Source organism: Petromyzon marinus, chromosome 1 (assembly GCF_048934315.1).
Source record: "Petromyzon marinus isolate PM22_M1 ecotype Great Lakes invasive population chromosome 1, UKy_Petmar_22M1.pri1.0, whole genome shotgun sequence".
NCBI classification, from domain to species: domain Eukaryota; kingdom Metazoa; phylum Chordata; class Hyperoartia; order Petromyzontiformes; family Petromyzontidae; genus Petromyzon; species Petromyzon marinus.
Window position 1 is genome coordinate 24,754,359 of NC_133667.1, and position 18,551 is coordinate 24,772,909.

General features: G+C 48.5%; 1 protein-coding gene across 1 annotated transcript; it reads right to left on the reverse strand.

The window, feature by feature from the left end:
- Nucleotides 1-395: 395 nt before the first annotated feature.
- Nucleotides 396-18,261, reverse strand: LOC116938662 (coiled-coil domain-containing protein 17). Its single transcript, XM_032946095.2, has 15 exons — nt 17,791-18,261; nt 16,504-16,642; nt 15,192-15,353; nt 13,768-13,836; nt 13,114-13,219; nt 12,402-12,585; nt 11,499-11,597; nt 10,909-11,057; nt 10,256-10,384; nt 9,511-9,689; nt 9,253-9,338; nt 8,042-8,242; nt 6,040-6,283; nt 5,201-5,311; nt 396-662 (listed from the first exon to the last, which is right to left on the reverse strand). The coding sequence occupies exons 2-15, from the start codon at nt 16,624-16,626 to the stop codon at nt 507-509; spliced, it is 1,998 nt and encodes a 665-aa protein (XP_032801986.1). The 5' UTR covers nt 16,627-16,642; nt 17,791-18,261; the 3' UTR covers nt 396-506.
- Between the last annotated feature and the right edge of the window lie 290 nt (nt 18,262-18,551).

Genomic DNA, 18,551 nt, shown 5'->3' on the forward strand with positions numbered 1-18,551 from the left:
TCTACCCCTACCACTAACACAGCCCCCGCCTCTACCACTAACACAGCCCCCACCTCTACCACTAACACAGCCCCCACCTCTACCACTAACACAGCCCCCACCTCTACCACTAACACAGCCCCCATCTCTACCACTGACACAGCCCCCACCTCTACCACTAACACAGCCCCACCTCTACCCCTACCACTAACACAGCCCCACCTCTACCACTAACACAGCCCCACCTCTACCACTAACACAGCCCCACCTCTACCACAGCCCCACCTCTACCACTAACACAGCCCCCACCTCTACCCCTACCACTAACACAGCCCCCACCTCTACCACTAACACAGCCCCCACCCCTACCACTAACACAGCCCCCACCTCTACCCCTACCACTAACACAGCCCCCACCTCTACTCCTACCACTAACACAGCCCCCACCCCTACCACTAACACAGCCCCACCTCTACCACTACCACAGCCCCGCCTCTACCCCTAGCACGGCTCCACCACCACTGCCCTCACAGTGATGACAGATTCCTCTGCTCCCCAAGGTCGCGTGGGGGAGGGGGGTCTGTGTGCAGGAGGGGGTGTGGGTGGAACGTGAAGTGCTGAGTCCCCTCGGACCCCCACGGCTTCTTCGGGGCCTCGGCCGCCGAGCGGACCCCAGGCTCCTCCTAGGACAGAAACAACCGGGGATAATTTCTAGACCAGGGTCGTCATTTTAGGGGTGGTCCAGAAAAAAAAAACGTGATGTGCCACGATGTTTTATTGTTAGATAACCAATCGTTGCTGTCCGATTTGTTTTTCGGGTTGCACCGCGCGTTGTTTGGGACGGTGTCCGAGGTTTGGCTCCACGCGCCGGGAGCTTCTTCAGCAATCGAGTTATACCAACGTTGTGCTGAACGACGTGCGGTACAACCCGAAAATACATCCAGGCTGTTTGTCCACGAGCCCAGAGCAGATATTTCACATGCGGGTACCACCTGAGGTGGCATCACTTTAGCGGTTCCAATTTCTAAATGTGGAGAATAACAGTGAATCATGTGATCTTATCAAGTCATTCACTCGTATTAGCCGTGTAAATCGGTACCATTAAAGTTTTGATACCTTAGGTGGTACAGACTTTTCCTCTGGCCGATGGACTACGTCCCTCTACAGTGAGTAACCTCTCAGGGTTTCATCGATGCATTTGACGACATTTAAAATATATATGCGTTTTCCAACAAAGGTGTAACGTGCACATGCATTAGTTCCACCCGTTCATCTAGATTCTAGAACGTGAGTGGCCAAGTAACTCTCGTGCATATGATTTTTTAAAAACTAACACAACTTTTAACGTAAAGTGCTATTACTATTTAGGGACTTCTTACTTTTTAAAATAGAAAAAGCAGAAGATGCCATTATCAGAATGAGCTGTGATATCCTAAATTTGCTCTTCATGGAAATAATGGGGTTTTGTTAAGGAGACATGGATGGGGTCCCGTACCCCTGACTTTGTCCAGCATTGAGGACACGCCTTATATGTAGACACATTTTATGTACCAGGGACTGGTAGTGGTAGAACTGTGTGTATGTGCAAGTACTATGGACTAGTAGGACTGTGTGTGCGTATGTGTGAGTGGGGCGTGATAGTGCAGCGGTTAGTACCCTGCACTACGAACCTGGCGAGCCAAATTCGATTCTCGCTCATGGCGCACACCAGTGAGAATTATCTGAACTGGTCCTGGGCCTCCCCTAGGTCGACTTATCCTCAAATAAGTACAGTGAGGGAAAAAAGTATTTGATCCCCTGCCGATTTTGTACGTTTGCTCACTGACAAAGAAATGATCTGTCAATAATTTTAATGGTAGGTTTATTTGAACAGTGAGAGACAATAACAAAATCCAGAAAAACGCATGTCAAAATTGTTATAAATTGATTGGCATTTTAATGAGGGAAATAAGTATTTGACCCCCTCTCAATCAGAAAGATTTCTGGCTCCCAGGTGTCTTTTATACAGGTAACGAGCTGAGATTAGGAGCACACTCTTATAGGGAGTGCTCCTAATCTCAGCTTGTTACCTGTATAAAAGGCACCTGTCCACAGAAGTAATCAGATTCCAAACTCTCCACCATGACCAAGACCAAAGAGCTCTCAAAGAATGTCAGGGACAAGATTGTAGACCTACACAAGGCTGGGATGGGCTACAAGACCATTGTCAAGTAGCTTGGTGAGAAGGTGACAACAGTTGGTGCGATTATTCGCAAATGGAAGAAACAAAAGAACTGTCAATCTCCCTCAGTCTGGGGCTCCATGCAAGATCTCACCTCGTGGAGTTGCAATGATCATGGGAACGGTGAGTAATCAGCCCAGAACTATACGGGAGGATCTTGTCAATGATCTCAAGGCAGCTGGGACCATGGTCACCAAGAAAACAATTGGTAACACTACGCCGTGAAGGACTGAAATCCTACAGCGCCCGCAAGGTCCCCCTGCTCAAGAAAGCACATATACATGCCCGTCTGAAGTTTGCCAATGAACATCTGAATGATTCAGAGGACAACTGGGTGAAAGTGTTGTGGTCAGATGAGACCAAAATGGAGCTCTTTGGCATCAACTCAACTCGCCGTGTTTGGACGAGGAGGAATGCTGCCTATGACCCCAAGAACACCATCCCCACCGTCAAACATGGAGGTGGAAACATTATGCCTTGGGGGTGTTTTTCTGCTAAGGGGACAGGACAACTTCACCGCATCAAAATGACGATGGACGGGGCCATGTACCGTCAAATCTTGGGTGAGAACCTCCTTCCCTCAGCCATGGCATTGAAAATGGGTCGTGGATGGGTATTCCAGCATGACAATGACCCAAAACAAATGGCCAAGGCAACAAAGGAGTGGCTCAAGAAGAAGCACATTAAGGTCCTGGAGTGGCCTAGCCAGTCTCCAGACCTTAATCCCATAGAAAATCTGTGGAAGGAGCTGAAGGTTCGAGTTTCCAAACGTCAGCCTCGAAACCTTAATGACTTGGAGAAGATCTGCAAAGAGGAGTGGGACAAAATCCCTCCTGAGATGTGTGCAAACACGGTGGCCAACTACAAGAAACGTCTGACCTCTGTGATTGCCAACAAGGGTTTTGCCACCAAGTACTAAGTCATGTTTTGCAGAGGGGTCAAATACTTATTTCCCTCATTAAAATGCAAATCAATTTATAACATTTTTGACATGCGTTTTTCTGGATTTTTTGTTGTTGTTATTCTGTCTCTCACTGTTCAAATAAACCTACCATTAAAATTATAGACTGATCATTTCTTTGTCAGTGGGCAAACGTACAGAATCAGCAGGGGATCAAATACTTTTTTCCCTCTGTACCTAGTGCGTTGTGTAAACATCGCCACTGGGAAGAAGAAGGCGGCCGGGCGTGATGCTGGCCACCCACCCCCTCAATTGCCGTGACAGCCTTCATAGGTGCTCGCTAACAGCACTTGTCCCCAACATTCTGTTACGGATCTTTGTACCAGGGGCTGGTAGTAGTAGGACTGTGGGTATCTTTGGGTATCTATGTGAGTACCAGGGGCTGGTAGTAGTAGGGCTGTGGGTATCTTTGGGTATCTATGTGAGTACCAGGGGCTGGTAGTAGTAGGACTGTGGGTATGTGTACACTGGGTGGGCCATAAGCAAATACCTGATTTTAAATAGCGGTATTTTGTGTGAAATGTTTTAATTTGGATTTTTTTGCAGAAATAAAGTCGAAGCCTGGGAGTTTATGATGAACCGGTATACACCGCAGCAGCGTGCAAGAATAATTGAAATCTTCAGAAATAATTGTTCAATTATTTCAACAGAGGGACTATCGCAGATATTTTAAGACCCGAACAGCTCCAACTCCGCACCGTATTCGGGCGTTGATTCCCCAATTTCGGGAATCAGGAACATCGGTGGACGCAAAACGTCGTGTTGGCAGACCTCGAACCGGTCGATCTCTGACTGCTATTGAGCAAGTAAGGCCGAGTGTCAATGAGCGCCCCGAAGCTTCAATTGGGGATCACATGGCGGTCGCTGCGGCAAATCCTGGTGCAGGACTTGCATCTTTTTCCACGTAAGATTCGGCTGGTGCTAGAATTGCAGCCCAGAGACCATCAAAACCGCCGAGAGTACTCACGTGCTTTCATTGACCTTGCAGACCAAGACGATGCTTTCATTACAAATTTTATGTCGGATGAAGCTCATTTGCACCTTAGCGGCTTCGAAGACAAAATAAATAGCAGGTTCTGCGAATTGATACATAATTATATAGAAGCTCGGTGAATTATATAATTTTATATCATTTAGAGTTTGTGTTTTTTTTTTTAATTTGTCAAAATTTATAGACAAAATACAACACGTAGTAACTTATGGCCCACCCTGTATATGTGTGTGTACCAGGGGCTGATAGTGGTAGGTCTGTGTGTATCTATGTGTATGTGTGAGTACCAGGGGCTGGTAATGGTAGGTCTGCGTGTATCTGCGTGTATGTGTGTGTACCAGGGGCTGGTAATGTGAGGATTGTGTGTATCTGTGTGTATGTGTGAGTACCAGGGGCTGGTAATGGTAGGTCTGCGTGTATGTGTGAGTACCATGAGGCTGGTAGTGTGAGGATTGTGTGTATCTGTGTGTATGTGTGTGTACCATGAGGCTGGTAGTGTGAGGATTGTGTGTATCTGTGTGTATGTGTGTGTACCATGGGGCTGGTAGTGTGAAGATTGTATGTATCTGTATGTATGTGTGTGTACCATGGGGCTGGTAGTGGTAGGTCTGTGTGTATCTGTGTGTATGTGTGTGTACCATGGGGCTGGTAGTGTGAGGATTGTGTGTATCTGTGTGTATGTGTGTGTACCAGGAGCTGGTAGTGATATGACTTTGTGTATCTGTGTGTATGTGTGTGTACCATGGGGCTGGTAGTGTGAGGATTGTGTGTATGTGTGTGTATGTGTGAGTACCAGGGGCTGGTAGTGGTAGGACTTTGTGTATCTGTGTGTATGTGTGAGTACCAGGGGCTGGTAGTGGTAGGACTTTGTGTATGTGTGTGTATGTGTGAGTACCAGGGGCTGGTAGTGGTAGGATTGTGTGTATGTGTGTGTATGTGTGAGTACCAGGGGCTGGTAGTGGTAGGACTTTGTGTATCTGTGTGTATGTGTGAGTACCAGGGGCTGGTAGTGGTAGGACTTTGTGTATGTGTGTGTATGTGTGAGTACCAGGGGCTGGTAGTGGTAGGATTGAGCGTTGCTGGGGTCCACCGGTGCCAGAGACTGCAGCTCAGCATCGCGCGCATTCACGAGTCTCAGGAAAACCTCTGCCCTGCCCAGCTACACACGCACACACATACAAAATAAAAGATCCCCCGTGTAGCCTTCGCAGACTGCACCAGGAACTCACTCTTTCATGTAAGGCTGAGTTAACCTAGGAGAGGTCCAATATCTGTTTAAGTATCACGCTCCACTGATGTTAGCCGCAGCCAGGAGTCAAAATTATTCAAAGCATTGTGCGCAAACCGCTGTACCACCGCTCCCCAAACGCACGTTTACATCTCGACGCACAACGCAGAAATGGCCCCGATGACATTAACTCCACGTGCAGGAGCCAGACCGACTGCGGCATCGCAAGGCCACGAGAGGGATGTAGAGGCCTTCGTCCAGCAGTGGATGGACAATGACAATCGACGATGACTTAAACTAAACTATAAACTAAACTCTTTTTATTTTACCAGTTAAGGCCCACTTAGCTATGTAGCTCTTTTTCAGAAGCTACCAGTCCACAAATGATAGCTCAACGAAGTGGCTTATCACGTGGAAATTTAAAGCAACCAAATACCCTAAAACGGTGTTTCTAAAAGTGGAGGAAAAAACTGGAGGACCCGAAGAAGAATCCACACGACCACAGGCAGAGAGAGAGAGAGAGAAAGAGAGACACTGCAAACTCCAAATATTCAGCAGGCGTCAGGGTCGGGATCGAACCCTGCATACCAGGCAAGGGATTTAACATCTCGCCACCGCGGCGCGCACGACGACGTCGACGACGACACGTGGTGTCTCACCTGCGGCACGGCATTGACCTGCCCCGGAGTGAGGCCCGGCCTCACGGGAGTGAGCCGGAGCGGCACCCTCCAGCGGCCGCTCATCAGGCGGTTGTGCCGGTCAAAGAGGTGCACGGGCGCCCATCCCCGCGACACCAACCTCGACCCGGCGGCCCCCCCCGTGCCAGCTCCCCATGGCTGCTGCCCCCCGGCCGAGGCCACCTGCAGCTCAAGCAGCAGCTGAGTGTACGTGGACGGGGCCAATCTGACTCGGGCAAAGCGAGAGAACGGGGACGACGCGGCCGGAGTTACTGCTGCTGCTGCTGCCGCTCGACATCCACCACGCTCGTCGGTGGTAGCAGCAGCAGCGTCAGGAGCACCAATGTCAACCATCGGCAACAGCAACAACAGGAGCAGAATCATCATCAACAATAGCAGCAACAGGAGCAGAATCATCATCGGCAATAGCAGCATCAGGAGCAGAATCATCATCGTCAATAGCAGCATCGGCAGCATCGGCAGCATCATCAGCAGTACCAGCAGTACCAGCATCAGCAGTACCAGCAACAGTAGCATCGTCAGCATTAGCAGTGTCAGCATCATCGGCATCTCCCACAGCATCAGCAGGACCATTGCTAACACCGAACATCAGTCGCACCAACATCATCAGCCTCATCAGAAACAGCAGCATCATTATCGGAAACATCATAATTAACAACATTAACATCGGCAGCTCTGTCAGCAATAATAGCATAATCATCAGAAGTGCCAGCATCATCAGCAACACCATCATAAGTATCAATATCAGCAACAGCAACATCTGCAGAAATATCAACATCAGCAGTACCAGCAGCATCATCAGCAGTACCAGCATTCAGCAGCAGCTACAAGAGCAGCTTAGAGATAGGCAGCAACAGCAACTAAAGCAGCAGCAGCAGCTACTGCTGGAGGGAATCCGAGTACTCATTCGGTTCAGGTCAATTCCTTTTCAGTCAAACACAAAACCAGCTGAGCGTGGCTACGCTTAGAGCGCTTAATTCGCAGTTAGAAGGGTGCGAGTTCAAATCCTGGTAGAGTCTTGACTCAGCTCATCAGCAGCAGCAACATAATAACGAGCATTTTAGTTTTTTTTAGTCGCAACGTTCATGAAAATTGCAACGCATTATCCTGAACAATCCGCAACACACGGAGATGGTGCACATATGTATCAATATGCTTTCCGCCAATCTTCATCTTTCATATGGCTGATGTCGATGCAGAGCAACAACTACAATTTTTAAATTCAGGTGATCAAGCAGACAACCACATCGTTTCTGTTGCATGGTCCGTTCTGGATTAACATAGTCGCACACTAGAGCGTTAATATTCCATTTGTGCATCTGCCATGGTTTGTATGCATTATGTTGAACCTCTTTCGCACTATACGTAGCCAACTGTGCTCATCGGATGCGGTTTATGGTGAGCCATGGGCTTCGTGGAAGGTCAGAACCAGGGATCTTCTGCGTCTTTCACGGGGTGTCTGTGTGTGAGTTCAGCCAATTAATGAGCGTTTATAAATGTGGGAGGAAACCAGAGCACCCGGAGAAAACCCGCGCATGTGAGGAGGAGCCAACACCGGCAACAACTCTACCTATTCTGCATCCAAACTCCTCATGTCAGTTTTGAACATCTTGAACAGTCTTCTCATCTGACACCAATAAACTAGAGCAATCTTCTTCATTAACTTTCAGAGGGGGGGGGGCACTTTCGTCAATAAGACATCATCAGTGTGAGGGCCCCCACACATTTGAAACCATTGGGGCTTCACAGCATGATCATGTGTCAAGGGGCTGCCAGTGGCCCGCGGGCCTTGCAATGAAGAACACTGAACTAGATCGTGAACCTACTTTAAAATATCATAATGATGAAGGAATTTCAAACAGTTAACATAGACATCATCCCATCCAGCAGTGGACAGACCACGGCTGACTAAAGGGATGAATGAATGACTGAGCAAGGGGGCGTAGAGGACGCGGAGGGACACCTGTGCACGGGTTGTCTGGTGGCAAGGGTGGCGGTGAGGCCGGCGCTGGGGCCGGGCCAGCCCAAGTGGCATGCGACGGGGGGCAGCGGTGATGGCACCCCCATCTCCTGGCCCTGGTGGTAGAGTCCGACCACCAGGCGAGCCGAACGTGAGCCGGGGTCCAGACCCGAGATGAAGTCGTAGAAGACGATGAAGCCAGAGCTGAGAGATCATGGGGGGGTTAGGATGTGAGAGACAGTTGTGTAATAAGAGACAGTTGTGTAATAACAGTCCATGTTCACATATTTTTGGTATTTTTCCACAATTTTATCTTGATTGTACTGTCGGTGTCATGTCATGAGATAAATAATCCGTTAAAAACTCTCTGAGAGCAAGAGATAGTTCTAGAAACGTCCCAGGGGGGGGGGGCAGGAGTCCTGAAATTCCAAGCTTTCTGACGATGATCCCATATTAACACGAAGAAACATTCAATGGTATATACTGTATCAACAAAATACCAATGTTCAGGGTCACATTTTGCTTGGTTTCGCTTTGGTTACCCTGTGTTAGAGAACGGTCCGTGGAACTGGACATCACAGAGCCCTTGAAGTGACCTTTAATTCACACGCGAGGGGGCAGCACTTTCCCACCCGCCCTGCTACAGTTCAACGTTTTATATATATTGTTATTTTATTGTTTCCCTTCAACGTGACTTTACCGAAAGAACCAAGAATATGAATCACTGCAGTCACGAAAGCTTTAAATCAAAATTTAGTTCAACGTTTGTCGAGTGCGAGTCAAACCAATACCCCTACCTTTATATTCTCAGAGCTGAATTTAGACAAATGAAAGTGTAGGAGTGAATTCAAATGTGATGGGTTTATTTGTGTGGTCATTGGTGACCGGAAGGGAGAGATGGAAGAAGACACAGGAAAGGGGAAGAAGAGAAAGGAGAGGAGAGAGAGAAGACGCAATACAATCAGAATCAAAATATAAGAATATTTATTTATACTAGAGGAAGCCGATGAGCTATAAAGCACTTTTTCACAGATGTCCAGTAGGGGTGGGTAAGAACGTTACAACAGCAAACAATACAACAGAGAGGGAAAGAGCGAAACAGGAAGCGAGAAACATGAAGAACCAGAAAACAGGAAGAGATATATGGCAAGAGAGATGGGCAATCACCTTCAGTTTGGTTTTAGGGTTCAAGGGTTCAAAGGTGGGAGACTCACGAGGGGTCATATGGCGATGGTCCCATGGCCTCAGCGGGGTCGAGGAAATGGCGAGCGAGGGTCGGAGTTTGAGCTCTGATCCCATCCTGGCACAGGCAGCGGGGAGTGTGGGTGGAGAGGTGACGAGTCTCACTAAACCTCACAGTGAGACAGGCGAGTGTGGGTGGAGAGGTGACATGTCTCGCAGTGAGACAGACTCAGGTGATTGTGTGTGTGAGTCTGTCTTCTGTTGAGACCTGCACACACACACAGGCTCACATGTGGAAGTGGTGGAGTTAGCGGTGGCTGCGGCTGCTGCTGTTGCATCAGCGACTGATTCCGAGCGCCTCCACCCGACTGCTGCATCTGCTGTCTCAGCAGATCCATCTCGGCCTCCAGCTCCGCCATCTTCATCATGTGCTCCCGCTGCAGCAGCTGGAGCTCCTTGCTCAGCTCATCTGTGATGGGAGAAACCCAAACCTCGAGTCAAAACTCAATCTCCTGGAGCCCAGATCCTCCTGGAGCCGAGTTTCAATTGAGACCGATTCTGAGCCCAGGTCTCTTCGAAGCGATGGAGGTGGTCAACGTGACTCCGGGGGATTTACCATGTCTGCCTGAGTAACTGAACTGGCACCGTTGAGATCCTGGGTTCTATTCAGCATTTGAGCCACCTGTGATTAAACTGGGATCTCAAGTGTAGTACGAGCCGACGGTCTCAAAGCAATCATCAATGACTGCAAATTCCAGCTTTAAGAACCAAATTCGTTCATTGGCCATGAGAAGAACACACGTCCAGGAGCACCTAATGTGGATAAGGAGGAATTTAAGGAAATTCAAAAATGGTTCTGTGATGTCATCTTCCACGGCCCGTTGTCTGATACAATGTGGGGTGCACCACTCATTGTGTTAATTCCACTGTCAAGAGTTCACAATGGGAATGTCTTCCTCCCGTGACGACGCGAAGCTGATAGCAGTACAAGAAGAATACGGTCGGCGGCGGGGGTGAATTCAAGCGACATCGTACCATCGCTTCCGTGTCTCTTCCTGTCTCCCCGGATCTTGAGGCGGAAAATCTCATCCTCCAGGCGCTGGTTCTCCAACTCCACGGCCAAAAGTTCAGCGTCCAGGCTTCGTCTGAGGGCCTCTCCACGCTCTGCGAAAACCATGGAGCAGATTGTCCTGAACTCACAGGCGGTGGTTGGGAACGCAATCGCTCATGTCTAGGAAACGGAGAGCGTCGGTAGCCTCTGCCTTGGCTGCTGCTGATGACCGATGGTGTTAAACGTTGATGACGCTAAAACATGATAATGTTGTTGATGTCGTTATTACTGATGATAATTATGATGACGGCATTGATGAGAATGATGATGGTGTTGGGAAAATTATAATGTTGCTGCTGCTGATGATGCAACTGCTGATGAAGTTGATGCTTCTGCTAATAATAATGTTACTGATGATGATATATTTACGACTGCTGCTGATAATGATGCATGATGTTGATAAGCATCATGTTGATAATGATGAAGATGATGACAATGTTCACCGACAATACTGATGATGATTATGATGTTGATACAGTAGATGCCGCTTAGGATGTTGTTGATAATGTTGACTATAATGACAACGATGATGATATTACTGTAGTGATGTTGCCGATGATGATGCTGCTTCACCCACTGTGCCCCTTATGTCGAGGCTTCTCCTGCCTTGGTGCCCGTGCAGGCCGAGGCTTCTCCAGGGCCTCCGCCTCTGCCTGCAGAGCCTGCATGTGGCCTAGGAGCACCGGGTCCCGACCCCCGCTGTGCAGGTAATGCATACGCACAGCACTGTGGGGACACACGGGGACGCATGCGACACAAGGGGAGGAGAGGGGATCTCACAGTGGGGACAGGGGAGACATGGAGTAAATAATAGAGACGCAAAGAGGAAAGGGGAGAAATCGGGGAGGAGAGAGGAGACAGGAAGGAGAGGAAAGAAATGGGGAGGAGGAAGAGGAAGCTCGCGTTCACATGACAGTGGTGTTGTGGTCGTTCGTAAATGAGGCCTCGTTACCATAGATGTAGGGTGCCGACTGTGCAAGAACTATTGGATCTAGCAGAAGGAAGGAAGCAATGGCGAAGTGCAGTGGAATCAACGGAATTGGTCATCGAATGCATAATGACCAACTTTAGAAGGTGTTTTCTAAACTTATAGAGAGATGACCTTATAAATCCAAGAGAGGCAGGAAATGACAAATACAAAACTGACGTCTTGACATTGTCTCTCACCTGATCTCTGCAGAAAGGCTTCCGCCTCCTAGGTAAGGAATAAACGGGGCCATGTTTTGATTGGACTGAGGTTCAGTCGTTCCTTCTGCAGGATTAGACCTGAATAGAGACGCAAAGAGAAATGTGTCCACGTGGATATGTACAAACATAAATACAAAGATGCCCTGTTGATTAATATACCATAGACTATCGGCAAGTGCCGTGATAGAGCACCTATTAAGTTTAACATGGTACACTCAGGGGTGGTGTGGTCAGAACCACATCCGGCCACCTTTTTTTCTCCTGCTGCTGTTGTTTACACATCTCAAAAGGTTCGTATTTAAGGCTGAGTCGACCTAGGGGAGGCTCAGGACAAGTTCTAATCATAAATGGCACTCAAGTTAGGCATGAATGGAAATTAAACTCAAGCAATAGAGCTCATGGTGCAGTGTCCATCATTACATGTGTAACACATACGTGCATGCACACAAGGACATGCACAGACATGTACATTCACTCACAAACACACACAGACATAATTTAATATCCCATATACAGGGATCAAACCCAGAACTGCAGTGATCAGTGATACTGAACCTAACACAAACATTATACAGCTGACACAACCACAATGAACGTGACCCGGCCATTATTAATCTGAGATGGCCATTATGAATCTCGCACGGCCATTATGGACCTGACATAACGATATGAACCTGACAAGGCCATTATGAATCTGACATAAACATTACGAACTCCGCCTTAAAGCTTTCGTGACTGAACCTATCTACGTGACTTTACCGAAAGACCCAAAGAATATTACAAACTCCCTAAGAGAAAAACACACCCAGCCCCGATGCTTGGAAACCAGGACCAGGATGCAGGGTAATCAGTGGGGTCACAGGTCACCGAGGTCCAACTCACGAGGCTTTGCCTTGCAGCTGCTGCAGCTGTTGAGTGAGGAGGCCCAGCGAGGCCTGGTTACGCTGCTCCTGCTCGCGCAGTTCCCGGATGAGTCTCGACACGGAGTTATCTTCTGCCACACCCTCTCCTCCTCCACCTCCGCCTTGTTTTCGTGACGTCAGCTCCTCCATTTTCCTGCGTATGTCTGCGCATAAATCACCGATTAAAAAAAACTTGCAAACATGATCACGAGCGTCTCTAAATCGGTGGCCTCCTTATGTGTGATGTGTAAAAACGAAAATATATATTTTGTCCTTTTGATTGAGATTATGCTACGAGCGTCATGCCATGAGACGAAGAACCCCAATTGAGATCACTCACAGAGGGATGCAACCCAAGGTGTTAGAAAAGGAGATACCACAGAGCTATCGACAAAATCCCTTCAAGTGAATTTTGGTCCAGGCAGTAGCAGGAAGAATTTTCCCACTCACTCTGCCACTGACAGCAATGTCCGCCACATGACAATCAAACCAGTGTGTCTAATTATCAGAGCTAAACTTTTGCAAAATCAAGTGCAGAACCTAGTTTTATGTGATGGTATTTTGTGCAGTCATCAGTGATCAAGCCGAGGCCATCGACTCGCTACACTCGAGAACTTGGTTTATTATTTTGGCTCACAATGACCATGTTAGAGACGCCGAGCTAGAACGTGGCCTCAGTGATCACTTCTCACCTTCTCTCTGATGCTCCAGCTCGGAATTCCGGGCCTGGATTTCGGCGAGCTGCCTCCCATGAGCCTCTGCCAAAGCCCTCAGCTGCATATTTTTGGTATTGATGTCCTGCCACCACAGAGTCAGTGTTAGGGTTAGAGTCAGCGTAAGGGGTTAGAGTTAGAGTCAGTGTTAAAGTCATGGTCAGGATTAGCGTTGGGGTGAGAGTCAGCATCATGTTTAGAGTCAGTGTTACTGTCAGGGTCAGAGTTAGAGTCAGGGTCATGGTTTGAATCAAGGTCTGGGTTAGGGTTAGAGTCAGGGTTAGAGTCATGGTCAGGGTTAGAGTTTGGGTTAGGGTTATTAAATAATGTCAGGCAGAGCGTTAGATGTGGAGTTAGGGTAAGGCAAAGCGTTTGATTTGGAGTCAGAGTTACGTCTTAGGATTATGGTTAATGTTAACATAAGGGGTTGGGTTAAAAATAATTGTTAAGCATATGGTTAGTGTTCATGTTTGGCATAGAGTTAGTGTTGGGGTCAGGGCTTGGGTTAAACTTAGTGTTCGATTAAGGTTTAGGGTTAGGATCAGAATTTTGGAAAAAAGCTGCGTAAAGTTGGCAGGTCCAATAAAAGTCGTGTGGCTCAGTGTCTCCGACTGGGCCAACTTGAGTACTCACTTCTTCATTGCCTCTCCAGGAGCGGTTGGTGGCAATGTTCGCCTCAATGGACGCACGCAGTTTGTGAAACTACAGGGGAGAGCGTGCAGCGACATCTCAGAGAACAACCTTTAACGGCCAGTTAATCACCGCAGTGGCAAGATGTTAACTACATCGCCTGGTATACAGGAGGTCCAGGGTTTGATCACGACCCTAACGCCTGTATATGTGGACTTTGCGTGTTCTACTCGTGGTCGTGTGGATTTTTATCCGGGTCCTCCGGTTTTTCCCTCCACATTTAGAAACATGCATTTCGAGTATTTGGCTGCTATAAATGTGCACACGATAAGCCACTTAGTTGAGCTATCATTGCGGCCAGGTCACATCTGAAAAAGGGCTATATAGCTAGTGGGCCTTACCTGGTAAAATAAAAATATTTTTAGTTTAGTCTTAACAAATCAACGCACAGCTAGAGACGCCACGACGAAACTCTGTACTGCATCAGCACTAGATTAAATTGGGCTGAAGTTAAACCAGCCTAGATCAGGCTGGGTATAATCTGGTCTAGGCTGGGTTAATGCTTAGCTACTTCAGATCAGTGGGTCCCAACCTGTGCTCTGTAGACCCTGGTGGTCCACAGGACCGTAGAAAGTGGTCAACGAAACTGTTGCAGATGCAACACATTTTTTCAGGTTTATTACTAAAGCAACAAAGTAGTTTTTAATTGCTTTTTAATGAACATTTGGCAGCATTTTTAGTTGATTGGTGCATGGTGGTCCGCAAAACAAGGTGATGGTTGACAGCGGATGGCGAGTCCAGAAAGATTTGGAATGGCTGCTCCAGACTATTTTGAGACTAAACTGATATAAGTTTCAAGCAGCTCACAAATAAATGGTTAAAAAGGCACTCAGGCTTTGTGTATTATTCAAAATCAGTCAGCATTTCTTCAAGAAGTGCATTGTGGTCCTCTTGTTTGAAGTCACTATCAAAATTAATTTGAGCAAATGAGACTAACTCACAGGCTGGTATACAATACATCTCAATCAGCTCAAGCCTCCCATAAATCACTTGACTTCTGTGTGGCCACCCCCACTCTGAATGCCTCACCCTCTACCCGACGCCCTCTGTGAAAACACACGCTGCTCCGTGAGGCTCACTGCTGCTCGCTCCTTATCTCTTCTCCCCCTCCTCCCTCCTCTCATCATCACTGTCATCCCTGACATCTTGGCCTAGTCATTCCTTCTCCGCCTCCTCCCCTTCCTGCCCGGCGCTCCTTTTCTACCTGGTGCTCATTTTGGGGCGTGCCCGCTTTGTATGTCATGTGGACTTCCATCCCGGCATCCCTTCCCTTCCCGAGTCGTTACAAAGCTTGGGATATTGCCGGGTGGTGGAGGGAGATTGAACCGGTTTACTGCAGACTAGGCGAGGGGGGCAGGGGACAGCACCTCTTGCGCGAGGTGGCCAAGGGCTTGTTCGTCTCCATCATCGTCCCCACTGCCCTCCCGTCTCAGGATGCCTCTCTCTCTCTCCAGGAGAAGCTTCTCCTCCATATCTCGCCGCGTCCTCATCTCCTCGCGACGTTTCTTAAACGACATCAGCTGCGACGCCTGTTACACAGAGCAAGACGCGACCCACACGAGGAACATGACGTGGATTTAAATAAATCACTTACACATTCGACCGCATCTTAAGATTGCTGTACAGAACAGCGGAACATGGGCATCCCGGGGAAAGGAGACGTATTTATTTATATAGAGAAAAAGGCCATCAGTCAAAAAGCAGAGAGAGAGAAAAATAAGTCTTGAGACTGAACTTGAACAGGAGCAAGAAGCCAACAGCATGGATGGTTGGGAACAGGAAAATCCAGACAATTTGGGCAGCAGATGAGAATGACACGACCTCCCACTGAGTGAAGGTTGACTGGGGGTTGACAGGATGCTTTGGTTACTGGCGTAGATAGCGATTGGAGAGTAGGATGAAATCAGCGGGTATGCTGGGGTGAGTCTATGGATGATCTTGAAGATAGTGAGTGCATTGTTGACATTGAAACGGGACTGGATTAAGAGGGATGGAAGTATTGGGGTGATGTGGTCTCGTTAACGGGTGCGATTGAGGAGTCAGGCAGTGGCAGGTGGATCATCTTGAGTTTGGAGGGACTCGGGAAGATCACAGAGCAGTCGCAGTAGTCGAGTTGAGATGTTATCAAGGCATAGATGAAGTTCTCATCAGTAACTGGAGTGAGGAATCGGCGGACGTGGGAGATGCGACCCAGATGGAGGTGTGAGATCCTGGACATTTTGAGATGTGTGGCAAGAAAACGAGACGTCACGATTCATGACATCTCCCAGATTTCGTACTGTGCCAGTGTGGTGTCAGAGTTCAGGAGGTGCCAGACTCAAACTGGTATTTTTCCCAAAAAGGAGTACTTCAACTTTAGCAAAACGTATCTGTAGGAAGTTAGAACAATCTAAGGCTGCATCAGGGCAGGATGCGTGAGAGCGGTAGCGAGATTGAATTCACGGAGTCGATGACGATGCAGATGTGGGCGTCATCTGCGTAGAAGCGATGGTCGACATTAAAATTGACGATGATTTTGCCTAGAAGCAAAATCCTCTCTCTCACCAGGTGAGAGGGAGTGTTACTCCACTCTCTTTTATCTATCCTCTCTCTCTCTTTCTTGGCTATCTCACCAGGTGAGCAGGAGTGTTTCTACTCTCTCTTCTAATCCCTCCTCTCTCTCTCTCTTGGCTATCTCACCAGGTGAGAGGGAGTGTTGCTCCTCTCCCCGTGCACGTCTCCAATGCAGAACCTATCCCTGTGTTTGTTCTTCAGCTGCTGGGAGCGGAATCCCATCCCACATCTCTCACAGCGCCACGCCATCTCCAACACACAGGGCCTGCATACATCATCATCATCATTAACATCATCATTAACATCATCAGCACCACGAAACTTCGTCATCATTAACAGCATCAGCACCACGAAACTTCATTATTATCAGCATCATAAGCAAAAAAATTATACTAATATTTTTTTCGTACGAGTCGGTGTGTATGAGTCGGTGTGCATGAGTCGGTGTGCATGAGTCGGTGTGTATGAGTCGGTATGTATGAGTTGGTGTACGGTACGAGGCGGTGTGTACGAGTTGGTGTGTATGAGTCGGTGTGTATGAGTTGGTGTGTATGAGTCGGTGTGTATGAGTCGCTGTACGGTACGAGGCGGTGTGTACGAGTTGGTGTGTATGAGTCGGTGTGTATGAGTCGCTGTACGGTACGAGTCGGTGTGTACGAGTTGGTGTGTATGAGTTGGTGTGTATGAGTCGGTATGTATGAGTTGGTGTACGGTACGAGTCGGTGTGTATGAGTCGGTGTGTATGAGTTGGTGTGTATGACTCGGTGTGTATGAGTCGGTGTGTATGAGTCGGTATGCATGAGTCGGTGTGTATGAGTCGGTGTGTATGAGTCGCTGTACGGTACGAGTCGGTGTGTACGAGTTGGTGTGTTTGAGTTGGTGTGTATGAGTCGCTGTACGGTACGAGTCGGTGTGTACGAGTTGGTGTGTTTGAGTTGGTGTGTATGAGTCGCTGTACGGTACGAGTCGGTGTGTATGAGTCGGTGTGTATGAGTCAGTGTGTATGAGTCGCTGTACGGTACGAGTCGGTGTGTATGAGTTGGTGTACGGTACAAGTCGGTGTGTATGACTCGGTGTGTATGAGTCGGTGTGTATGACTTGGTGTGTATGAGTCGGTGTGTATGAGTTGGTGTGTATGAGTCGGTGTGTATGAGTCGGTGTGTATGACTCGGTGTGTATGAGTCTGTGTACGGTACGAGGCGGTGTGTATATACGAGTACAGTACACCAGTACGCATAGTACGTACAGTACGTGTATGAGTGTGACCTGTACAGCATTCGTCTGAGTACCGTTCTGTATATCTGAATGAACACTACACAATGTATATGAGTCAAGAGTGTGTACGTGTTAAGAGTGTACGTTTGTATATTAGATGTAGGAGTGTAGTAGTCGTAATAATAATGATGCACTCACAGAATCTGGCCCCAAGTCTCCTCGATTCCGCGTCCAACACTCAACGCCCGCTCGCCATGGCAACGGGCGCGTTGTTTGTGCACAGGTAACAGTGTGAGAGCAGGTGAGTGTGTGTGTGTGGGAGTGTGTATGTGTGTGTGTGGGAGTGTGTATGTGTGGGAGTGTGTGTGTGTATATATAATTGTGTGAGGAGCTCACAAATCCTCGAAAGATCTGGGCAAGGTCCCATCGGTGAGCTCCTCCGGCGGGCAAGGCTGCGATGGCTGGGTCATGTAGCCCGCATGCCCAGCCGCCGCATACCGAAACAGCTTTTGTTTGGCCGGATCGAGGGGGCTAAGCGGGCGCGGCACGGGCTAGAGAAGAGATGGAGTGACGTGGTACAGGAGGCACGGGCTAGAGAAGAGATGGAGTGATGTGGTACAGGAGGCACGGGCTAGAGAAGAGATGGAGTGATGTGGTACAGGAGGATGTGGAGCTGAGTGGATTTGCCGATGACTGGTACCAGCAGTATCAAGATCGGCCTCTGTGGAGGAGGCTCGTGAAGGACGCTACTGGGCAGTTGGAGGCAGTCGCCCTCCAACAACAACGGAGGGCGGAGGAGCGACGCTCAGAACAACGAGCGGAGCGCCGGGTGGCTAAAGCACAGCAGGTTGGCACAGTAGGGGGCACAGGTGGTGCATCAGCCAGTCGTCTCAGTCGACCCGTGGCACCTGGGTCTGCCCCGTGACCTCCTGCCAGCGGGCGTTCGACACTTCACGTGG